The 26,323-nt window shown below is 36.1% G+C and overlaps 1 protein-coding gene and 1 pseudogene across 4 annotated transcripts in view; both read right to left on the bottom strand.

The window, feature by feature from the left end:
• Nucleotides 1–1,943: 1,943 nt before the first annotated feature.
• The window catches only part of RPS6KA3 (ribosomal protein S6 kinase A3), a 99,144-nt gene continuing 74,764 nt past the window's right edge, over nucleotides 1,944–26,323 (bottom strand). For all 4 annotated transcript variants that reach the window (XM_006911620.3, XM_025046589.1, XM_015589158.2 and 1 more), the window contains 12 exons: nucleotides 24,836–24,924; nucleotides 24,584–24,648; nucleotides 24,405–24,507; nucleotides 22,383–22,507; nucleotides 20,344–20,469; nucleotides 18,077–18,166; nucleotides 15,493–15,651; nucleotides 13,550–13,711; nucleotides 13,007–13,083; nucleotides 12,396–12,513; nucleotides 7,964–8,104; nucleotides 1,944–7,311 (listed from right to left, as the gene is read on the bottom strand). In XM_006911620.3, coding sequence (XP_006911682.1) covers nucleotides 7,189–7,311; nucleotides 7,964–8,104; nucleotides 12,396–12,513; nucleotides 13,007–13,083; nucleotides 13,550–13,711; nucleotides 15,493–15,651; nucleotides 18,077–18,166; nucleotides 20,344–20,469; nucleotides 22,383–22,507; nucleotides 24,405–24,507; nucleotides 24,584–24,648; nucleotides 24,836–24,924 — 1,378 coding nt within the window. In that variant the 3' untranslated portion in view covers nucleotides 1,944–7,188. The remainder of the gene's footprint in view (nucleotides 7,312–7,963; nucleotides 8,105–12,395; nucleotides 12,514–13,006; nucleotides 13,084–13,549; nucleotides 13,712–15,492; nucleotides 15,652–18,076; nucleotides 18,167–20,343; nucleotides 20,470–22,382; nucleotides 22,508–24,404; nucleotides 24,508–24,583; nucleotides 24,649–24,835; nucleotides 24,925–26,323) is intronic.
• Nucleotides 15,804–18,059, bottom strand: LOC112479497 (annotated as a pseudogene).

Here is a 26,323-nt window from a genome sequence, read left to right as displayed (position 1 = left end):
TCGAGCCTCATGTCTTGCTTCTTAAGTTCCATTCATACAGAACTTTTTATTTTCTTGAGTGCCTCTAACACTGACTCTCTGAATGTTCTCTTCTACCCTTCCTTCCTCTTTTAGGTCTCAGCATAATCATTGTTTTCTTAGAAGGTCTACTCTGATCCCTAGGCAACTCTGCTACACATTCCTGTAGCATCTTGCACTTCCTTTACCTAGCTTTGCTAGTGTGTGTCCAGTCTATCAGTTCAGGGTCCATTAACAAGATTTAATATCTGGATCTACAAAGCTACAGAAGACTGACCATGGCAGATGCAGCTACTCCGTGTTGGCCTGTGAATACGTTATCTTGCATGGCAAAGGGAATTAAGATTGCAGGTGCAACCTCGAGATGGGGATAGTATTCTGGATTATCTGATTGGGCCAAATATAATCACGTGAGTCCGTAGAAGTGGAAGAGGCAGAAGAGAGGGGTCAGTGAGGTGCATGCGAAGAGGACTCCACTCACCGTTGCTGGTTTGTAAAAATGGAAGAGGGGGGCCATGAGGCAAGGAATGCAAATGGCCTTTAAAAACTGGAAGAGCAAGGAAATAATTCTCCCTTAGAGCCCCCAGAAAGGAATGTAGCCTGGCCGACACCTTGGTTTTAGCCCAGTGAGACCCATATTGGACTTCTGATCTCCAGAACTGTAAGATAGTAAGTTTGTGTTGTTTTAAACCATTAAGTTTGTGGTAACTTGTTATAGCGGTGGTAGAAAACAAATAGAGGAATATTCTTATATTGCCTCCATATTGAAGCAATGGATTGAAGCAATCCATCTTAACCTGAATACCCAAATTAACCCAAGTGGGTAGTCCCGAAACCATCTGTTTGGGTTGAATTGTGTCTCCTTTAAATTCCTATGTTGAAGCCCTAACCCCCAGTACCTTGGAGTTAGTCTTTAAAAAGGTAATAGAGTTAAAATGAGGCTGTTACAGTGGGGTCCTAATGCAATTTGACTGGTAGCCTTAAAAGAAAAGGAAGATACCAGGGGTGAGATGACCACATGAAGAGGCAGCAAAAGGGTGGCCATCCACGAGCCAAGAACAGAGGCCTCAGAAGAAATCAGACCTGCCAGCACTTTGATCTTGGACTTCTAGGCTCCAGAACTAAGAGATAATCAATTTCTGTTAAGGTACTTAGTCTGTGGTGTTTTGTTGTGGCAGTTCTAGCAAACTAAGACGCCATAATATAAAACTACTAAAAATACCAACTGGGAAATAAAGGGCTAACTGCAGGCCTATAACCCTCTCTACCAGAAATCAATGACCTCAAATTTCCTTTTAAATGTGCTAATGATATTTACTAGCAGAAAGGAAATAAAAAGTCCTTATCCCTAAAATGCTTTTAGCAAGATACGCTTGGTCTACAGAGATGGCTTATTGTAAAACCTGGAATTTATGGATTTATGAGGCATAGTTGGCTGGAGAATGGGAGCTTATCATTTAAATTGTGTAATTAATGAGGCATAAAAAGAGGATGTTGCAAAACCAAATGACTCCCTTTGTTTAAACAATATCTCCGCATACATTGCTCAGAAACAAACTTGTCCTTTAATTCTGAATCCAAAATGTATTATAATGAGGGAGAAAAAAGGTTATTTTGGAGTTAAATTGATAATCTTGGACTTCTCCAAGGAAAGATTCTCATCTGTGCCTGATGATTACCCTGTATCCTCTGAACAATCAAGTTTGGTTTGGGTAAAATCTATGACTGATGTGGGTCTGATCTGACAAACTCTTTAGGCTAACCAAAACTTTGCACAGAAAAATTAGTGTGCACTTAACTCAGAAACATTCCTGTTTGAAGTTCTATCAATCCAACTTGATAGATTTATACTTTGGATAGAATAATTTGATAATATGAAGGACTGATCATCATGTAATTGAAATAATCCGATAAAGGAACATACATGCATTTATTTGAAACTTTATTATATAAATTTTCATTTCTTTTAAAGATTACAAAACCTGTTCTGTGACAGGAATACAAGCAATATTGTTCCAAGATTATTCATGGATACATCTGAAAGAGCTTAGATTACACATTAATAGTATGATTTGAAAACTTCCCAGATTAGACTCTTAAGTAAAACAATTTAAAGTATTCAGTGATATTTAATCCTTTACAAGCATTTCATAATTATGGCAGCAGTGCCAAGCATCTGATGCGATTTAACCACCAATAAAAGGTACAATACATATGAACTCATGATATGGTACCTTGGGCTTCTGGCATGCCTTACTAGAGAGAACTAGTAGAAATTAAGATCATATATAATAGTAGAAAAATACTTGTGATTTTTTTTTTTAAAAACTGTTTAAGTAGATGCCCACCCCATTCCCACCCATGGCCAAAAATGCAAAATAATTACATCCCTTAGGTGTATACCTTCCCTTTTGTTTAGGGTAAGAGTTAAGATAAACCTAATACATGTACATAATTTTAAGACTTAAAAACTCATCACCCATAATTATTAAGGATGCGAAGGAATGGCAATACCTTGAAGCTTTTTTAAAATTAAAAAAACAAACAAACAAAAAAACACTTTAGATGGTAAACTACACTTAGAGAAACACAAACCAAAACCTTTATCCGTATGCCCTTGCTTTGTATTTAAAAGTTCTAATTTAAATACTTGTTTGAAAAACTCAGTATACAGTTCATTCAGTACTATAGTGATAATAGGAGTAAAGATTTTTCACTTCCATTAGATATTGAACTAATCTACTTAGAGGAATATTATAGCGACTCTCTTCTCACATACATTTACATATATTGTACTCAAATGGTATGTGCTCTAAAGAGGTTTTCTTGAGGTTTGCACCTCAGAATCTAGTCTCTAATTTTCCTTTCCACTAATCTCTATTCAATCATATACTTTGTTAGTTGCTCTGGGAGAAGTCATGGACATTTAAACAGCTTATCATGCACTTCAAGGTTACATGGCAAATTAATGAGGAAAGTGCCTTAAGAGGTAGGAAGTAGGCTCTTATCCCAACCCTTGGTATGCCCTGTCATGAACAGTTACAAGACTGGAATCAAAGTGGTAAATGTGAGACTGATAGTAATACAAAGCTTAATTAAGAAAATTAAGTCAACTTAGTTACTAGAATTCTTTGAGAACACTCAGTCACATTGGAACCAGTTACAAGTCACTCGATCACACAGAATACAGCAGTGTCAAAAATACATAAAGCACACTGTAGATACAAATTCTTCTTGGCCATCCATATTTAGGTATTATCATTCTGTAGATTCTTCACTAGAAAAAGTGGTTAAGCATGGCTTTGTAGAATACCACAGTCCCAAGAAAGCGAATTTCATTCCTTCATTAATTGGTCTCCACCAATGGTCACTTGGGGAGACCAGCAAAATGTAAGCAATCTGGAGGTGAAAAGAGGACTATTTTCATTTATTGAAATAAAAATGCTGAGTTAACTTATCTGTGAATTAAATAAGGCTCAAAGTATACATCCAGTTTGCTAGCCACAAGGAGTTGGACATTTCAGAGGACAGAACTCTAGGACTGGGGTGGAATCTCTTGGTTTAAGCACCCAGTCAGCCATGAAACCCATCATGTTTGTTAATCTCAGAAAGCAGACCTTTTCTGACCCTTTACATTCCTGATATCTGTTCTGATGCCTTCATAAGTCTCAAATGCTCGATATCACCATGAGAGACAATTTTCTCTATAAAATACAGTAAAGCAAGCTGAAAAATTTTAGGACATTTGTAAAAGGCAGGAAGTAGAGAATATCGAAGTCATGTTGAGATGTGTATTGCTGGCTTCCGTGGTAATTAAGCATATCTGTACCAAGACCCCCAAGTCTTGAATGCTTTTCTTCTCTCACCCCAGGCTGGACCCACCCCAACCCCTTTCCTACCCAAACCATTCTGCCTACTCATGAAGCCGTTGCACCCCGCTCTCCTTTCAAATCTCTTCTGGGTTGAGGGTGCAGGGCACAGCTAACAGGCCAGCCCCACCTCCCATGATATGGCCCCTGGCCCCAACAGCAACCACTTCTTCAAAACAGATGGGAAATGGTTGACCCAAACCTGCTCTTTGCAGCCCACCACACGTGAAATGTGGAATCTCTGCCATATACACACCACACCCTCTCCAGACACTCGCTAAGTGACTTTTCCCATATATCGGCCTCACAGCATCTCAACTCTGTGCCTTGTCAAAATTAGTACATTTTTTGGACTTTTAGGGTTGCCTGTGAATAAATGAATCCATATAAAATCTGTTAAAGTCCAGGGTCTATTGTACTTAGAAAGAAGACATCTCTACAAATTAGAAGGAACAAAAACAATTTATATAAAAAATTAAAAGGACAATGAACTTACCTTAGGTTCAACATCATCACTTGAAAGGGAAGATATAAAATACATGGTAGTGTAATCTGTATTTTCCAATATGTGCTTAGCAATGTTAAATGCAATCTACCATTCTGGGTATTAGTTTGGGTTATAAACTGAGAGGTTTGTGAAAGTGGCCTGATAGTTTAGTTCCTTCTTTCACATTGAAATATCTTTAAGATTGAACTGAAACCTCCTGGAAGAAGCCCCGGTAACCAGCAGTACTACCTGGTGAAGGGCCTCACTACAACCGTAGAGGTCTGGAGGAATTGGACCTGGAGAAATGAATGGAAAGGTTCACTCAGCACAAGCACTACCTTTAGAGCACACTGTTGGCTGAGTCTGTCTGCTGGAAGTCAAAGGCAATAGGAACACCACAACCACAGATAAAATAAATTATGCTCAGGAACTGCTTTATAGGCAGAAAGCCTTCAGTTTTGTGAACATATAACTTGCTTTTCTCCAATAAAACTGGTAGGTGGACTAGGCAAAGAAGGCAGTATTTTTGAAAAGTGATAAACTTGGCATTCATATACCAGTAGAGGGCTGCCTCAGGAAATATGTAGTTTTTGAACAACTCAGCTCCTGGTTGGGTGATATGATATGAAGGGAAGGCAGCATGGTGTTATGAGGGAAAAAAACTGAATGGGAAGTTAAGGATTCATACATTTACTTCTGGTTCTAAAAGACTATGATGGACAATACACCTAAGTAATTATGGGACAGCATCAGTGTCAAAAATTTGAAAATATATGGTCAGAGTTCCATTAACATTTTAAAAGCAACAAGAATTTGGGATGACCGTGATTTGAAACACTGAATAGAGAAAGAAAAAAGAAAAGCTTTCTTTCCAGGCAATGGAAAGCAGCTTTTAATAGTTACCATCCATATACTCAAGACTTAAAAAACTTTCTCCATCTAGATCTTCTGAAATCTCTCCTCATACATTTTTTTTTTATTGAAGATAAACTTACATTTGATTTCTATGCAATAATCATTTTGTGTCACTTGGGCAAAAGGAATGTTATAGATTTTTCTCTTCCTCTTTAATTGCATAGAGGAGAAATTAAAGAATAACAAGTGGCTTCCGAGACAGTTAGATAGACCATGATTTCTTGGCTTCGTACTCTCAGGAGATTTAAAGCTTCTGGCAGGAAAAAAGATTTCTGATGTAAATGGCTTAGTACACAACTAAGAAAGATCTGTTTGGGCACATTCTTGATGAGGTAAGTTGAATCACTTTTTCCTTGCTCATATGTTTTTCATATCATATACTGATGCATGCTAGGTAATTTGGCCAAGACACAAATAATGAATACAGAAGTTTCTTTAATCAAATAAAACTATGGAAACTACCAAACTAGATGTAGATGATGAATACTGTAATCTCAGTAGACCCAGTGACCATTATGAAAACTGACCATTTCTGAAGTTAAAGGAAGCACTGCATGGTTATAAATCATCAGGAAAAATTCAGAAAACACTCAATGCTGAACATTCACTTAGCCTACCTTAGCTATGATTTCAGGTTAGAACAGATATTGTTTGATCACGAAAGTTTTCTTCCCTAGAATAAGAAAGTTTAAATCCAATTTCATATAGAGGGAGCCCTGTGGCTTTTATTACATTCAAATTAGTGTTTAATATAGAGCATCGTAATGGGATAGAACTCGTTATTATTTACCTTTTTTCTGAAAAAGCCTACTTTTCTCACAGGTATACGGGAACAGGTATCCTGTTGTTCGTATGCTAAATTCTGCAATTTGATCTATGTAAACATGAAAAATATCCAATGGGACTTGAATGACCTGCTGCTAAATTCTGCTTTGCCAATTTTTTCACCATGACTCCCAAAAGGCCTTCGATGTATACTGGCAAAATTCCAAGTTATATGCCAATACTAAGTATGGACATCGTTTAAGATTAAAAGTGCAAGAACTACTTCCTTAATGAAAGAAAAAGGAACCTTAAGGAGTTGCAAAGTATATGGACTAACTTCACAGGTGTAGTCTTGATGCCATGTTACACACATATAACTTTCTCTGCCATAACAGCTCTCTAGGTATGTCTGACACAGCACCTGACTTTAAGAAACAAACGAGCGAACCAGTGAAACAGACATGGGGAAAGATATGTACATTTTGGAAGGATTACATTCAACAGCTGTTCCACAATCTGGCTGTTTTTAGGGCTGTCCAACAATACTGTTAATCCAGGTGAACTATTTAACCAGATTTAATAGTCGATTGATTAATAATAATAGATTCCAAGTTAAACAAGGCATGTATACATTAAAGAAAGCAGTACAGAAATGTACTGTATATGAACTGTTTACAAAAACATACAAAATGTTGGATGGCACAAGGGATACAGTGCTAATATAAACGGATTAAGCTAAGTGCTTAACATAAACTGTCCATCCCTATAACTAACAAAGAATATTTAAGGGACATGAAATATTTCCTATAAAAATAATGCTATATGGTGTAGAGTACTTTATTCAGTGTATTTTTAGGTGGTATTCATATGTTCATTATTCTTCTTATTGATTCAGTGAATATATCTTCGTCATGTTTCCATTTTCATTTCATCGAAGCTCCAGGAAAATCTAACTTGCTAACAATCATTTAAAGCGAGAAGAGACGAAAGCGGGAGCAGCAGCAGGAGCAGCAGCATTATGGGTACCAGCTGGGACAGTGTGTGCTTGCAGGTGTCTCTCAGATATGTGCTACCTGTCGCCAGAACTTGTGCTATCAGCTTACACCACGGTACCAAATATCCACTGAGGTCGCTTCACAGGGCTGTGGAGGTGATTTTTTTAATACCTCTCCGCTGAGCAAGAGTAGAACGGCCTACTGGTTCCAAGACTGGTGACTGATTACGATTTAAAGCAGAATATGTAGCTGCCATGGCACCCTGAAAACATGAAAGAAAAGTCAAAACAAAAATGACAAAGGGAAGTTGTACACAGAATATGAAATGAAGATGTATTTTCCCAGATAATTTCTTCATTAGCAAATTTATGTAGATCTTATTAGGTTCAGAATCAAAATAACCACACTGGTCAAATCCTCTGATTTAACTGAAAAGGAAGAGGCCAATGTGGGAGGTTGAAATTATGGATGAGAAAGGACAGAGATGAGCTTATAACAAGCAGTCTCCACTTTTCTCAGGGCTATTTGACTTGTTTTTCTTTGTGATTTTTTAATATGAGAAGCGGCAAGGCATGCTCTTTTGGAACTTGAGTTTTGCCTCTGATGACAACCTCAAAGTTTGCTTTGGGTTGTGCATAAGAAAAAACAATATGAAGAAAAGTTAAGAAATCCATAAGCTTCTCTGATTGATGATTCACAAATTAAGAAATCATTCTTAAACTAGATTTATTACAATATTTGGCATGGCTTGCCTTTTTCTTTTCTAAATCACCCACTGTAAGAGAATCCCACAGGAGAACTGAGTGCAGGCTGAGAGAGACAGCAAGAGGGAAAGGTACTGCGGCATGGAGAGGGCGTCTCCTGGTCTCTCCTGAAGGACATGTGGAAAATAGGGCCTGAATGGGGCTGCTCACCTTGACCAGATGTGGTGCGTCCTGTCTGTTCAGTTGGTATTGCGGCAGTTGGTCCCAGTGGACTATCCATGGGTGTCTGAGCACAAGGGCAGCAGTCAGTCTCTGATGCGGGTCTACATGAAGCATCTTTGACACCAGGTCCTGTAATGAGAATAATAATAATAAAACAAACTTAAGTATTTTTGTTTTCTATCTATAGCACTTTATACTGTTGAATACAGTTCCTTACCATGATACTATTTTTTCCTGGTAGTAGGTAGACCTTGGAGCTCAAAGCAATTTGGTCAACATGACAATTTGTTTTATTTTTTAAAAAGCAGAAACCTAAGTCTCTGTTTTCTCTTCCCTGAGTGACAGTGATTTTGGTGCATTACAAAGGGTAAATTTACCACGTTTTATGTATCTTTAAATACTTCAGCTTTTTTCCTCCTTAGATATTCTGAGGTTTCCACATTTTCGTAGGTTTATTTTTAAGTAATTTTCAGCTACTTAAGATTTTTTGTGCTGCTGGCAATACTGAAAAGCAGAACTGTCCAATAACATGAATTTAACTGGAGGGCTCTAAATGCTACCCAAGATTATAGCATTTAAATTTTTTTTCCTACTTCAAAAGCAATGCACAGGCATTATAGAAAAATCAGAAACATAGAGAAGCAAAATAATTTGAATACCCAGAATCCTATTCTTCCAGAGACAAATGCTTTCTATCTATCCAAATGATTTCCTATGCATGGAATATAGATCCATGTAATTGCTATATAGTTTTATACTCTCCCAAATAACACACTTGTGATTTATAAAAGCCATGTACCACTTGTTTAATTTTTCATTCAAAGCATATCTACCGAGTATCCATTAAAGGCCAGGCATTCTGCTAGGCTTTGGGTATTTAGCAGTGAACAATATAGAAATGAACTGTGACCTCCTGAAGCTTTCAGCCCAGTAAGGGAGAGACAAAGAATCAACTACAAAGCAAATATTAAGTAAGGTCTTTGATGGGATGAATAAATAGGAGGAGCAGCTAGAGGAACACAAAGAGAGACCTGACCTGAACAGGGCAGGGTGGCCCTGAAGTGACTTCTTTAGAGGAATGTGACGCCCAAAGGATAAGCAGGAGCTGGATTAGAGAAGGGAGGGATTGACAGAACATTTCAGGGAGGTGGAACTGAGTACCTTTGGAGGAAAGTCCTCAGGTAGGAAAGAACATGTCACAATTAAGGAATGAAAAAGAACGCAATGTGGCTGCAGCATAAATTGTGAAGGAGAACATGGCGGCAAATAAAGTGAGAGAGGTAAGAAGCAGCCAGACCACAAAGGCCCTTATAAGCCATATTAGCAAATTTGGACTTTTTCTGGTGGCAAATCATTTAAAGCAAAGGAGAGATGCGGTCAGGTTTGTACTTTAGAGAGATTACATTCACTAAGTGTGGAGGAAAATGGATTGGGGAGGGCAAGCCTGGAGACTCGAATTTGAGACTGGCAAGAGAATGATAGCTTTGGGGGGTGGGTATAAAAGATGGAGAAATATGGATGGAATTGAGATACTTAAGAGAAAGAACCGACAGAACCTGGTGGTTGACTGGATATTGGGAACTGGGGAGACATTATTCCAAAGACTCCTCTGCCATTAGATATTTATAGTTTCTGACTTTTAGTTATCATTAACAGCTAAGAAAGAAATAATTGAACAGAATCAGAAATAAAAAGTAAAACAATTAGGGACCTCCCCTTCCAAATTCTGAATGTGGGCAACCCAACCTTGCTTCAAATGAATAAAAGGTTGCAAAAGTGCCCAGGGGTACAACAAAAGTCTATTATAATTTTAATCAGATCTGTGTAGTAACCAGTGCACTTTTGGCCACTTAGAACCACTTCTCCTACTGCTATTCTTCAATGGTTCCTCCTCCTAAGCTTTCTCTTTAAATGGTGCTGCTCCCTGAATTCCTTCTATGGCTCTCTTATCAGTCTGCTCAGATAAGCTCATTCATGCTCAGGGCTTTAGCTACTATGGATGATGACTTCTCTCCTAAGATCTACATCCATATAGCCAGTTGCCTAATGGACCTACATCTCTTAATTATGCGTCACAGAAGCATTTCAAATTCATAATGTCCACATCTGCAATCATCACTCCTTTCCAAACTACTTCTTTTGTATTCCATGTCTTGATGAAGAAAACCACTACTCAGTCATTTGCCCGAGGTAGAAGTGTGGACCTTACTCACGCTTGATATCTGCCTCCCAAATTTCTCTTCCATTTGGCTCAAATCCCACTACAACTACTCTAGTTTAAATCCACATCATTCATGACCCGAAATACTGCAAAATCTTACACTAATGTCCTTAATATTAGATCAGTGAAAACTGAATGAAATAATGTATGTAAAAGTGTTACCACAGTCCTTGACACGTAAGTGTTCAGTAAATGATAGCTATGGTCCTGTTCTTCTCAAAGACACATATGACACATATGACACATATGGTCCATAAGAATGACGACAGTCACAAGTACAACTTGCTCTTGAGGGGACACACCAGATTGATGGAGTCCTCTATCCCAATTCTGTGGGTATTCACTATATTATGTCATGCTTGTAATCATAAGTCTTAACTGGACAAATAAGCAAAAGTTATTCGTAATAGTGTGGCATTTATAAGATAGGATGTGAGTTGGATGCAATTTTTTCTGCTTTATTTGTACTTCTCTTTCACTCAAAAAAGGATACTAAAATGCAAGTAAATGAGAACTAAATTATAGAAATTAAGGAGATAACCTTGATTTGCTTTAACTTATTAAAAAAGCAGGCAATGTGTAAGCTCTGATACTTTTTATGGTAACATTATTTGATAGGCTTCACAACAGATCACAACAAAGGTTGTGGCAGACTCCATGGATAAGAATTACTGCTTCACAGAGTGAATTTGAAAAAGGAAAATCTGATCACTATAATGCTTAATATTTTTCAATGGTTCCTCAATACCTAGAGTGAACCCCAAATCCTGAGCATGATCTACAAAGCCTTTCATAATCTAAGTTCATCGGCTCCCTTCTCACATGTACCCTGTACTAGTCATATCAAACGACTCGCTGCCCCCGGAAGCATTCTCCCCTTCCTGTGCCATCATGACCACGAACGGCATGTGCTGCTCCCTCAGCCTGGGATGGACATCCTTCTGTTCCCCAAAGCTGCCTAGCAAATCCCTCCATTGCTTCTAGAAAGCTTTCCCTGAACTTTCTGACCGAACATCACCCGTGAACTTCTTTAGCACAGAAAATGTACCACTGTAACAGCTCATGTGACACTGTACTGTATATTTTTGGTCATTTCCCAACTAGGCTGTGAGCTCTCTGAGATCGAGAATTCTATCTGAGTCACACCTTTTATCCCTGGAGTCTTCACTCATTAAACACATTATAGGTGCTCAACACCTGAATTAAAAAAAAAAAAAAACACAAAAAACAAGTATCCAGGAAAATGAATTATCTGATTTAAGAAAGTATATTAAGAAAGGGGAAAGGCTAACATTTCATTTTAAACGAAGTTACAAAGCCAAATATTATCTATACAAACTGGTTAGCCGAGGCTTTGTTTCTCTGCCAAAAGTATCTATAGAAATTTTTTGCCGCTCAATTTATTTATGCAATCACATCAACTCAAGCTTCCACCTCTAAGAAAAATCAGCAGGCACGTTTACCAGTATGTATCTTCTTCATCTCCTCTATGTTTTTCTTGTTTTGAAGTGGAAAACTTTGCTCTTCTTTTTAAAAGAGAATTTTCTATGAATAGAGTTAAATTAGAGTGGAGTTGGAAAGCAAGTCAGTGAAGACTCCAAGGGATGGCAGATCTTCCAGTTAGAAAGGCTTTTCAAATGGATTTCAAGCTGACGCTATAAAACTATACTGTTTATTGTGAAAAAGATAACACCTTTTTATAATATGGACCAAAAATAGGACATGGTATAGTTATTCTAGGGAACAAGGGCTTTGGAATCAGCTTGAAGCACCCACACGTACCTGGTGTGTAACCATGGACAAGTTCACACTAAAATTCTGGGCCTTGGTTTCCTTCTGTGAAATGGGGATGCTATTGTTTATTTAACAGGGTTGTTAAGAGGATTGAATGGGATAATTTAGATAAAGTGCTTCCTGAGGCACAGTGCAGACACACAAATCATGAAGACTACCATCATTATTATTCATCATGTTCCTCAGTAAGAAGTAACTTTGGATGTATAGATTATAATAAAGTCAAACCACTGCCTTCTGCCAAAGAAAACAAAATAATTGGTTCATTTTTGAGTTCAAGTTACTTGGTAACATCACTTCAAAATACTACTTCATAAACAAAAGTTTCTAATTGATGTTTTTATTCTCACCAAGGATTACGAAAAATTATTTTCTCAAACACTTACAATAAGAAGCCATATTTACCTTTGCTGTGTCTGAAACAGAATTCCAGTAACCACCACTGAGTGAGAATTTGCCGCTGCCTATGCGTGCCAATATTTCCTCTGGTGTATCATCAGGGCCATTTGCAAATGGAGTGTAACTAATTTATAATACAATTAAAATGTTAATGAGTAAAATTTCTTTTTTGGTTGCTAATCTTTATATTTATTTTCAGTGCCCAAAAGTACTGAGTAATTTAATTACTGTAGTATTTTATTGAAATCTACTAAAGTGAAAAATATCAACAACATGAAGCTCCAAAGTACCAGGTCAAGGTATAAGTTATGAAATATTAATTAGACTTAATATACAAAAATATAAACATATAAAGATATGAAACATTATAGAATAAAACATTTAAAATAGTGTATGTTTATGACATAACAAGGGTACAAAAAGGTATAAAAAATCAATTTAAGACCTTATGACATTAATAATACATTATAGAAAATTAGTAATGATATAGCTTAAATGTATTGTATATATACAGAATTGTATTATTAGAAAACATGAAAAGATATGAGATAAAAAACCTAGATAATATAAACAAAATATTGATGAATAAATGCTTACAACATATGGTACATACTTACCCAGTAAGCATTGTATAGAGAAGGACACCAAGACTCCATATATCACACGCAGCATCATAGCCTTGTCGTTTTAAAACCTAGGAAAAGTAAAAATTAGGAATAGCACACCACCATTTATTACGTAGATTTAGATATGTTTTGGGAACTGAATTATAGCTCCTGAATCAATGCGTATAAGAAAAACCTCAACAAGACACAATTGACAAATGAGGCAACAATACCTTAATCCATTCTAGAACTTTCTGCTACTAACAGTTCATATATATATATAAGTTTTGGTATTCAAATTAACATTTATTGAGTGCTGCCATGGCACATAAAGGATAGCTACAGACGTGTGATTATGCAGAAAGACAGAAGTCAGGGCAGGAAAAGGATTATAGGTTGCAGACTGATGACAGCATGAACTATCAACAGAAGAAAAGTGCTGACATTTTATTCTAATTGTTCAGTAAGTCTTGAATTAAACAACTATTAACTATTCTATATTGAACACAGCAAATGAAATACTGAAATACTGCAAGCAAACTCTTTCACAATTACCTCTGGTGCAACAAAATTTGCAGTATAACAAGGAGTCATGAGAAGACCATTTTCTGCTCTTAGCTGTTTGGCAAAGCCAAAATCACAAATTCGAATAGATTCTGGATTGCCAGATTCATCCACGTAAAGAATGTTGCTAGGTTTCAAGTCTCTGTGAACCACCTAATTGAAATACAAATTAAAGAGGTACATTAACAATACATTTTCATTACAGAAAATTATTCACAAACTGTCAAGCAATGCACTTAACAAGATAATGCGTGCTGACCTTTAAACGATTCCAACATTATAAAATGCTGATAATGTAAGTATACCTCTCTAACACAGAACTGGGGCAAAGAGGGTAGGAAGAAAGAATAGTACTGTATTCACCTTCCCCCTCTTTGTCCAGCTGTGTAAGTGGGTTAAGGAGAAATGCAAATAGCAATATCTGTCTCCAGGTTATTTGTTCATTAAACAAATATTTATTGAGTGCCTATCATGTGTCAGGGTATTATATACGGAGCTGCAGATACCGTGGTGAACAAGACCCATAACATCCTTGCCTGTAGATGCTAGGAACTTACATAGTAGTGGGGAGGCAGAGAGTAAACAGGTGTAAGATGGGGGATAACTAAGGGGGTCAGGGAGGATCTCTAGAGGAGATTAATACCTGATCTAATACCTTTAGAACAGAAGGAACAGGCAGAACAGTGGGGGATAGTCATTCTAAGTAGAGGGAACAGTATGTACAATGGATGTACACAACAAACGTGCAGACAGGCTCAATGGAACAGGCCTGGGATTTAGGAGTAAAAAGGAAAAAAAACCCCAGGCTTTAAGTACTGCCTATTTGATTTCCAAGTACAATGTCTGTCTGTCTGTCTGTCTGTCTCTCTCTCTCTCTCTCTCTCTCTCACACACACACACACACACACACACACAAAGATGCCATTCCTTTACTGTTTTGTATTTCTTTCCCCCTTTAATCACCTACTTGAATACTTTTTTTATCATAAGCCTCTCTGACGCTCCTTATTAGACTTGTGTTTCCTCCATTATCAAATTCTGAGTCTATATTCTGATCAATTGCCTCAGTTTGAGTTCCTAACATCCAGAACATGACTTCTCAAGACCATTTTAATAACTTACTACTGCTGAGGCACTGGGAAAGAACACAGAAGACTTAGATAACTGCAAAGTCATGAATTCTTCACTGAATATTGAGTTCTACTAATTTCTAGCTACCATACTAGGTGACTCTTGATGAGCTAGAAGTCAAGAAGCTCTAGAGTTAAATTGACACAGTCTACCTGGTAGCTTCTAGGGGAAAAAACAAACAAAACTGAAAATTAACTCCTTGGGAAATAAGCCCTTCCTTATTCTTTTTCTTGCTTCGCTCCTCTGCAGTTGTCGTTTTCTCCTTCCCTCTCATTTTCTTGTTTGCCCCTTTTCCCTTCCAGGCTTCTCTTTCTTTTAAAAATACGATTTCTTGACATTTATTAAAAATCTGTACACAGGAAGAAATGAGGAGTGCATCCACCAGCTAGAAGCCAGGTGATGATTTGGCCTCATCGGTTCAAAGGATTTCCTTTTATAAGTGAATACAACCCATGATTCTCTGGTTCTTCTAAATTTGAAATGGGCCTAGTTCTCAAGAGTACAGAGTGGCCTGGCAAAAGCAGGGCTATGTCTTTCAGGTCAGAAGATCTCACTCGCTTTTTCTTGGGAAGCCTAAGAATTTAATATAAAAAAGCTAAGATTTCAAAGTAGCACTTTGGGCTTAATGGGAGAAGTCTACATAGAGGAACAGTAGGATAATTAAACTAATAGTGGTTACTTTCCATTACATGCATAAAGTAACTTCTACTTTTGTAATTTTAGATCAAACATTAAGAAAGAAAAGGCAAGAAAACAAGGGTGTGTGTGTGTATGTGTGTGTACAAAACATTAAAAAGACTTACCCCTTGTGCGTGAAGATATTCAACAGTTTTGGTTATAGTAAACAGGACAGCGCTGGCCTCTCGTTCAGAGAAAAATTTCTGTCTAAGAATTTTATCCAGTAATTCACCCCCTTTCATAAGTTCTGTCACTACGTACACATATTTTCCATCATCATATACCTATAAAATTCAACAACAAAATGTAAAAAATTATTTGAAGCCTTACATGTGCTCAGAGCAAAGTTTAGCATGTTAAAGAGAAATTAAGACTCATTTTATATTCAAGGAAAATTTTACTTATCACAACCAATGGAGGATATACAACTTGCAGTTTTATACACATAAGAATATTAAAATAAGAAGCGACAAGATTGAATGTCAGGAAAAATAAACCGTAATTTCCTTCTGCGAAACTTAATTCATGGCAATCAAAGTTACGATGGGCATTGTAGACGAAGGGGCACTGAACTTTTGCTCTTAGGGTTCGTTCCTCTTGATATTTCTATCTACCGCCGATGGCAGGGATGGCAAGGACTTTGGCAGGGACAAAGACACATGCCTGTGATTTTCCTGGAACTTCTGCAACTGCAGAACTTCCATATTTATATACATAGTACAATAAATTATTCTGGTTTTGGTTAAACTGAAAGACAAGTTGTGGCTAGAATTAAGTAGGAAGATTAAGTAGCAAAGAGAAATTCTATACAATCACCCAGAAGCATACCAGTTTACTCCCAATGTAGAAATAAAAAACTCACTGTAATTTTGGATTTATACTCCAGAGGATCCCAAACAGAAATAAGCCCTTTATTAAACTTCAGTCCTTTTTATTCCCCCTTCACCACAGAGTTACTGCGTATCTTTATTTAGCTCCATAAGAGGTACCACACCACATACTGGGGCCCCAAATATGGAGAAAACAAAGTACTTGCCCTCAAAGTTTTTATTCCACTAGGGAGAAACAGATATGGAAATAAGAGTTAAAACAATATTGGAGATACTGTAGTAAAAGTGGGGGAAATATCAGAGATTTTGGAAAGGAGCAAAGATGTAAAAAATAGTGACAGCTTAGGGAGCTTCCAAGGCAAGGCTGACGGACAGTAATTTCTACACTTCCTTTTCAATTTACGTGGTTGGATTCTTGGAGATTATATTAAATAAAGAGTCACTTCAGTTAAAAGCTTCACGTTTTAACGCGACTAAGTTATCATTCTTCTTTTAACAATAAGCAGTGATAAATTAATCTGAGGAAACTGGACTTCTGGTTTGGAAGGAGAAGGGAGGCGAAACTTTAGAATTCACAAAATCTCAGGTGAAAGGTCCCTTAGAAATCCTCTGGCTCAGCTGGCCACATGACATCTGCTGTACACACCCAGATATGGCCTTTGAGCCTATGTGACCACCATCAGCAAGAGAGGACTTAATGCTGCCTAAGGAGTTCAGACCCTTTGCCAAAAGCTCTAATATGATAAAAGTCATAGGTAGGAGGGAAAGGATACCTCACTTGTCCTGGGGGTAGTGGTGGGCAGGGCAGGCTTCCTGGAGGAAGCAACGCATTAGCAAAGTCTTAGATGTACGGTAATTAGCCAGGCAAAGAAGGGAAATAGTGTTTTCAACTGAGGGAACCATAAATTTGAAGACAGAGCATCATGAGAAAATGAGGCAGTTTCAAAAATGCATACATACTGGAGCATGGCTGGAGCACAGGGTGTGTGAGGAGGTGTGAAAATTGCCATGGACAGAGGAAGGGAGGGACCAGAGGTGATGTGGGGTATGAACTGCAGGCAGGGAAGTAACATGGTTAGACATGCGTGTAGTACTGTGGAAGACAGTTTGGGGAGTCCATGGAGTGTGAGACTAGCCAATCCTGAATATTAATTAATACCCAAATGTTCCAGTAAATGCAAATATTAAAGGCAATACTGTCAGCAATACTTTTCTTCTTCAAGTGAAAGTAGAAAAATTACCTATATAAACACATTTTTCTTTATAACTGAAATTATGCTATGTTGTCCTCCAATCTAGTTTTTACTTACTATTCTTTATAATAGACATTTATTTAAGGTAATACATTTTCAGCCTAGATGATTCTCAGTTATACATTTCAGGTTTAACCAACATCATATGAACACATTGAAGACAGCTGCATCCACACATTTCCATTACATGATTATTTCTTTGACCATTCTGCTCTTTTCTTTTCCAAATAACTTTTCAGATATGGTTCAAGGTAGAATTATCCTCCTTATATTTTGTCCATTGCTCTTTAGGCTTGATTTGCTGTCTCATGGTCAGGTCCAGTGCTCTCTTAATGTGAAACACCCTGTTGTTATATAGGTTCTTAGGAAGCCTTCTTATGACTTCTTTTACATCGTCATCCATGTGTATTGTAGCATCTTGCATTAACCCCAGTTTATTGAACCCTGCAGCACTGTAATACCATTTTCGAATACTCTCTAGCCACTGGATTGATGCTGCAATAGCAGGCTTGCTCGCCATTTTGGCCCTTTACTTACTATATTAAGTTCTTTGTCTACAATATGATATTTGAAAACATTCCAGATATGAGTTAGACAACTAATTCTATATTAAAGAATATACTTACATCCTTTAGAGTAATAATGTTTGGATGCTGTCCATAACGAAGAAGAATTTCAATTTCTTCTGTTGGGTCTCTCTTGCTTTTATCAATAATCTAAAAGGCAAATAGTTATCACGAAATCTCATGAACTATACAGTCATAAAACTTCAGTATTTACAGCTACAAACCTTGGGTATCATCTTATGCAAACACTGTATATATAAGTCACTTATCAACCAGTTTTATTTAAATACCTGGCCAGACTGTCTAATCAAAATTTGAAAGCCAGTCTTGATGTAGATGGCAAGGCCATAAAGTAAATTTTATGCCATGCTTCAATGGAATATCCCATTAGTTGTAAGTTACTTATAAAAAATTAATTAACAGTTAAGTAGAACAAGCTTATTTTTGAAGCTAGGTGCAAAGCTAAGCAGAAAACCACACCTAGAATTTTACTTGGCTAGAATTAAGTTTAATTAGTATAATAAAGCCCTTTAAAATACTAACGTACCTTTCCAACTCTTTTATGTCAGCTGCTTCTTAAAAATATTTCTATAAGTGTTTTAATGTTAAAATAATATTGTATTAAAAAAAGACAAGGTTAGCTTTAATTTCATCCAAAGGGTGGTCTGAAATAAATTTTGTGACTTCCACATTTTCAATTTTAAAACTGCTTAGTAATTAATGTATGCAATAAATACCCAAATGCTCCAGCAACCTAGAAAAGAGTTTGCAACTCTCAATATAAGTCAAATCTGCTATCTGAAATGGATTTAGTTATAAAACAGTTCTGTATTTGGGAAACAGGAAAGGCAAACATGTAAGTGTCCACTATAATCAACTGCAAATGACAGTGTGGAATCAGGGAAATGGATGATTAAGAGGAAAGGTATATAGAATAAACATGCTAATTCAAGGGATATGATCTAGGGCTAGTCTTTTGAAAACTAGAACACACTAGAAGTGCTATTTTTGGCAACATTCTCTCTGATCTGCTAATCTGAGACTAGTTTACATTATATCCATAATTGTGCTTGTGGGTCTTAGATTTGTAGTAATTTCAATAGAATCAAGTTGTGCTGGGATTGGTTTTATGAATCTAATTTAAGTCACAAGAATCCACAAATAGCTTGAAGATCTGGTTTCTGTAATTCAAAAGGGACCTTAGGACATTTCTGCTTTTTTTCTGATGTGTTTATGGAGGCAATACATCCTTACACTGCCTACGAAGTCCATTATTCATCTTCTCTCCTTTCATGTAAGCAATTTGAAAATTTCTACGTATCCCAGATTTCACTATGAACAATGAGTAGAAGAGGAAATTAAAATGTGTTTCTATGGTTTATCCTCACAACTGACAGAAAGCCTTATGGACAATGACGACTTTTTAAACAATTAGATCCAAGTTTAAAATAGTAATAACAATTTCCGCGTCTGTATGTCTTCCCAGATATTTGCTATGCGTATATGAAACATATTTCTTTTTATTTTTACATGTTAAAATCATACTATACATCTAGATGGATGGATAGATGGATGGATGGAAGGAAGGAAGGAAGGAAGAAATCACAATTAATGCCATTCTCCAACTAAACATGAGCTACCCATACTTACAGACTAGTTCTAAGATTCGAGGTAAGCTGAAAGCTTTAGACATTACTTGAATTGCTTGCAATGGGAGAGTAGAGGCTACCATTCCAAAAAAAGAAAAGGCAGAAACTTGAATATGGTATTTGATCACTTACAACAAAAGGTTTGCAACTCGAAGTCTACCATAGAACCATGTGCCTTGGTTTTTGGCTTAGAAAGTTTGTAGTCTTAGGACACTTGATGAAAATAAAACAGCTAATGATAATAAATTTTATGACAGTGGTTCTTATTGTTTTATTGGTTCACAAATCCTTTTAAATATGAAGGATGGTATGAACATTTTTGCCAGAAAAATGTAAACGTACAAAATTTAGTATATAATTTCGAGGAACTCCTTAAAACCCTGATCACAAAATGGGGGACTTTTGAGAGTAAAAGGGGTGCTAAAAAATCACATCGGATGTAAAGTGGTACTGTCCCGAGCGAACTAGATGTATGCTACCTTACCTTTAGCTCACAGGGGAAACTATGGTTCTAGATTCATATCCCTGAAGATCATTAGCCAGATATTTAAACTTATCTCATCTTTTTATAATAACAGGCACATCATCATCAAAGAAGAAGAGTGTAATTTTTAACTGGCACTGACATGCATAAATAAGAACTGGTAAGAGTTGCACTATAAATCTAAAAACATTTACCTTTACTGCAAACTCCATGTTTGTGGCTTTATGTATACATCTCTTGCAAACAGAGTAGGAGCCAACTCCAATATCTTCTTTTACTTCATATCCATCAGTAAACTGAATACTGTTCCTGTGCAACTGCTACAAACATAATTATAAACTGATGAAGAGTTCCATAACAACTCTGGTACATTACTTACCATGTACTGTTAATATTAAGTATAAATAAATATCAGGAAAATGAAAATGAATCTTTATAGCATTTATTCTTCTACAACTGCATATTTCAGAAATGTCTATGATAAAATGCACAGCGTGAAATATGCCCTTTAAAAAAGCTTATGTTAAAAAGAAAAAAAAATTAAATATGTACAAGTGAAAACACAGAGCTACTTGATAAGGGACCAACAGTCTTGGCTGTGACTAAGTCACATTCCACTCCCCAACAGGCTATAGGTCTTTGAAGTATGCTTGCAAATGAGAAGTCTGAAACCTCTGGTATAGAAGAAAATATTTAGGAAGATTCGGAGTTAGAACATCTGGATTCTTGTCGCAGATGTACCACTTGTAGGTTGTGTAACATTGAACTTGTGTTTTCTCAGAGGATAACGGTGAAGGTTAAATAAAATAACATATTTGAAGGTAATACCTATTATCATCATTTGGAACTATCAGTAGCCATGCCTTCCTTTCTTCACCCTCAAGTCAATACAACTTCTGCTAGAGAAGCCATTAAATGGGTTAAGGACTAATAACATGTGATAGGATGATGAAGAGCAATTTATTGGTTCCATAAACAGGCTGAGGGAAGTTGCGCTGTCTTTGGCTATACCGATAGGAACTCCCCTATCTCATGCCTATGAGCTCCATATAGGTTAAAACTTGAAGTCTGTAGAATATGTTTGGATATTAGGTATAGAAGCTATAACTTTAAAACTTGCCATACCTTACAGGCTTGTCATAGTAAAGGGACAGACTATTTCAACATGAATTTTGTTCAAAAACCAGTGCTTAAATTCGTTTTCTAGAAAGTGGAGAAACCAAGATGATGGACTCATGAAAAAAACCTTTAGAGTAAAAGCAACTTAATCATCAAATTTGAACACTAATAATACCTTAAAAAAATTCAATGCTTTAAAAGATATATCTAGTTCCTTCTATGATTAGAAAGATGAACTAAATATATCTTTCCATGATACTAGGATAAGAAATAAATCTAATGGTTTGTACTACTTGTGTTCCTCTAGTAACATTTACTAGTCCAGCCTCCTGTTACACACACATTCACACATCTAGACATCTGCTTCTGTGGCTTTTAGCTCCTTTTTCTCCAACTCTGATAAACAGATGGGATAATGAGGTAGGAGGCACCCTATGGCAGTACCCATAACCATTTCCTCCCAATGACAATGGGGGCTCCAAAAGAACAAGGATTTAAAACTTGGAAAACTTAAAGCTTAAGTTCATTTTTATTTCTTGTATGTTTCTATGGCAGAGGTTGGCAAATTACAGCCTGGGCGCCAAATGTGGTTCACTACCAGTTTTTTCTAAATAAAGTTTTATTGGCACATAGCCATGCTCGTTTGTTTTTGTATTGTCTATGGTTGCTTTCGTGCTACAATGGTAGAGTTGAGGAGTTGCAACAGAGATCATACAGCGTACAAAGCCTCAGATATTTATTATCTGGCCCTTTATGGAAAAAGTCTGCTGAGCCCTATTCTAAGGCATCAGGGAACCAGGAGATCTCAGTTCGTCACAGCTGACCTGACAGAGGCAGAGGATGAAACAAACAAAACTGATAAACATTTTGAGACACAGAAGAGGGGAGAGACAAGATGGTGATATTTATCGCAGCTCAGATAGGTAATCAGGATTCTGGTGCTTGCAACCTTTTCAAAGGCATAGGAAAGAAATTTCTAAGAGTAACATTAATGATATAAAATGTATTTTAAGTTTCTCACTTAAGTCAGCAGATCAAATCTAACTTAATTATTCACACAATGAACTATATCTTACAACATTTCAAATTTCAAATCACTTAGACATTCACTCACCTGAACAATTGAATGCACACCAACTGTCTGCATAGCTTGGCTTTCATCATCTGAGGTAATAGCAACAAAACTAAACCCCCGAAAAAGCTGATGTGCATTAGCACTAGGTGGAATGCCAGGTGAATCTGAAAAGAATCATAAATTACTAAGAAGGTAATTACTTTGAAATGTAATTAAGGGAAGAATTGTTGACATTATGACCTCTTCTCACTTATTCTGGAACTCTACTTCTCAGGCACCTGGTGCTTTAAATATAACTCACTGAGGCACTGTATCAGATCTGTCCTGATGGCCTATTGCCATCACAACTCTAATATCCTAGTCCCTTAGAGCCCAGAAAATAGCTAATCCATTGGAGAATATAACAAATCGATGAATTACTGGGTTAATGTTATTCTAAATTAGCACTGTCCCATAGAATTTTCTGCTGTGATGAAAACGTTCTTTATCTGTGCTGTCCAATATGGTAGCCACTAGCTACATGCAGCTACTGCACATCTGAAATGTGGCCAGTGTTACTGAGAACATTTTAAATTTTAATGAATTTAAATGTAATTAATTAATTTAATTGGTATTATATTAGATGGTACAGCCCTAAATGGTAGGAGGAGATACAAGGTTGATCTACAGACAATTTAGGAGCAAGGAATTTAGTTCACTGGTTTCAGTACATAATATCAGAATCTAGTAATCTAAACTACAAGTTAAAAATTATTTTACATATATATTTAAGGATCAAAAGTAATTTCTAGAATAATCATGGTATGTAGTCCTTAAAATATATTTTACTACATGACATGTATTGTTATTCTAATTATTTATGTGGAATCTATTGGTATTAACATAAATAGAAATACACTTATACAACAGTTAATGTCCACTATAAAGACAATAAATGTGTCATTCGTAAATATAAATAAATAATTAGGCATACTAACATTTATAAACACACAATAAAGGCTAAGGGCAAGCAAAAAGCAAACAGGCAAGTCTATTTAAACATCAACTCTGTATAAAGTTCTTTGTGAACATCAATTTGATAATTTCAGTAATACATATTGTTTAGTGAATTTTAAATCAGCAAGACAGTATGTATATACTGAAGACTTTTGCTAAGAGAACCTATCCGGAATACGATATAGAACTGCTATATTCTGAGATTTTTCCTTTATTAGTACAAATTATATCGAGAAAGCAAAGTAAAACATCACCATAAAGCATCAATTATATGCATATCACTGTCCATGTATTCGATAAAATTTTGTTCATATATTAATCCAAATTTCTAAGACTGTCTTATAAAAATAACAAACACTCATCAATGCTTAATGCAGATTGTGAGAATTTTGGCTGAAAAGCTTTATAGCAATGTTGAATGATGTATTCTATGGAAAATATATGTAAGTACACTTGCTAGTTATTTGCTGGTCGATGATAAACCTGGGGTTTGGTACACCTAAATGAGAGAGCATTAGAGTGCAAAACACACCATTATGTATATACATATGCTAACTAGTGAAATACAGGTTATCATTTCAAAGATTACTTCTCTATAATAATCGCTGTTTATGCAATTTTAGGATAAAGTATGATACAGGATATGATTCATTTTGAAGTTATTACATCTCATATAAAGTTGAAGTTATGTTTGGGATTTGAACTTTACAAGTACCTCCAGAATAGCACCTAATATTAGAGTTTTAAAGAAAACTATTTATACTGAAGAGTATTTCATGTAAAAATAGCTACAGATAAATAAATGCACGAGCAAATAAGTTTTCCCACATAAATAATATTAAAGTTTAAGGCACAAAATAATTTCCTAAAAGATGTAACAAGAATCTTAACTGCTATAAAATGTTGTAAAGGATTTACTAATTATCTAGGTATTGTGGCAGGGATAGGGTATGAAGAAGAGATACAAGGATAGCATAAAGAGTTGTACTAGAAAAGATTTTCTGATTGAACAAGAAAAAAAAATATATAATGACTTATATTTGGGTTTTTATATTTTCTCCTTACCTTTGGGAGTTTTTGCAGTAAACTCAGGATCAAAATAAAATGTATCTTCGGGCCTGCCAGTTGCAGGTTTAAAAGGTGGATGAATTTCTCTTCTGTACAGTTTCTAGAAGAAAAAAGAGTGTCTTAGACAAATGTTAATTATTTAAAAAAATTCAAGCAAGTTTTTATCTTTTACTTACATTCCAGTCTATAGTTGAGAAAAATAAGTGTCTTTTAATTTCTTCAACTCCATCTGGTCCTGCGCCTATCCAAAATTAATTAGTTTTGATTAAATAATAGTTTTATTTCAGGGAAGAATATATAGTTTATTTAGTCTTTGCTTTTAATATTTGTCCTAATATTTCATAATCCTACAACAAAACAAACATCCACCTCTCTCCAAAAAAACAAATACCAAGAAACATGCAAAAGAAACAAGATAAAAATTTTACCTAATCTGTTTGCAGGATTTCGTTTGAAAAGCATTCGTAAAAGGCTCTGGGCTTCAGGACTCAAAAACTGTGGCATCCCAAGTTTGGCTCTAAATAATAAATCCACATAATACCATTTTATTTTTTGGAGGTATCTGTATTTTAAAGTTTTTTTAAAATTAAAATTTTTAAGATAATTGTGGATTCACACTCAGTTGTAAGAAATAATAGAGAGACCCTGCGTGCTTTCACCCAGTTTTCCCCATGGGTAACATCTCACAAAACTATACAGTATACGCTATCACAACCAGGATATTGACATTGATACAATCCACTGATGTCATTCAGATGTCTCCAGTTTTAACTGCAGCATTTGTGTATGTGTTGTTTTTTGCCATTTTTATCACAAGTGTAGGTTCCTGTATCCAACACCACAGTAAAGATGCTGAACATTTCATCACCACCAGGATCCTGCACGTTGCCCCTTTGTAACCACACCCATTTTTCTCCCTCCCCAATTCCTAACCTCTGGCAATCACTATTCTAGCCTCCATTTCTATAACTCTGTTGTTTTAAGAATGTTTTGTAAATGGAATCATATAGTAGGTAATCTTTTTCCACTCAGCATGAATTTCCTTGAGATTCATCTAAGTTGTTGTGTGTATCAGCAGTTAATTCCTTTTTATTGCTAAGCGGTATTATTCCATGGCATGGGATGGATATACTGCAGTTTGTTTATCCATTTAACTGTTAAAGGGCAACTGGATTGTGTCCAGTTTGGGGCTGTTACAAATAAAGCTGCTAAGAACATTTGTGTATAGGTTTTGGTGTGAGCACATCATAGAATTTTAGTCTATAATCTAATTTCATTTTAGTCCATAATCTTCATTTTTTCAGAATTTTGCAAAAAGTACTACTGTGAGAGTAAGATCATCTGAATCTTAGTTCTGGCTCTTTTATTAAGAACTCTGTGACCCTAGGAAAGCCAATCCCGTTGGGCCTGTCACTTTTTCATAAGCAAGGAGATTGGATGTTAGATCAATAGTTCTCAAACTGTAGCCTTGGAACCATTTTTCAAGAGGAATTTAAGAAGTCCAACATTTAAAACTGCGAAAAGAGCATGTTTCATATGTTTATTTTTCCCTCTCATTCCCCTTAATAGCCCTGCAGAAAAGAAGAGCTGGTGGTAAATGGGTCTGTGGAATATCCAAGAGTCTGTGGCACACCGTCTGAAAACCACTGGCCTGGGTGAGCTTGAAGGTCTGTTTCGGCTCTAATATATAATTTTATTCTTTTTCCCAACATACAAATCCAGGAAACCAATGATCTTGTAAGTATGAAAACAATAACAGAGCTGGGGAAAATGGCTAGAAATTTGTATTTCAGAAATAGATGAATTTATTATTCAGTTTGTTGTTATTGAGCTACTATGTGCTAGACACTGCTTAGTGCTGAGGATACAGAGATAAAGATAGCTCCCGATGGTCAGTGGGGAAGACGGATGTAGAT

This window comes from Pteropus alecto, unplaced genomic scaffold, assembly GCF_000325575.1.
Source record: "Pteropus alecto unplaced genomic scaffold, ASM32557v1 scaffold23, whole genome shotgun sequence".
In the NCBI taxonomy this organism is placed as follows: Eukaryota; Metazoa; Chordata; class Mammalia; order Chiroptera; family Pteropodidae; genus Pteropus; species Pteropus alecto.
This window is presented reverse-complemented; position numbering and strand designations above follow the sequence as displayed.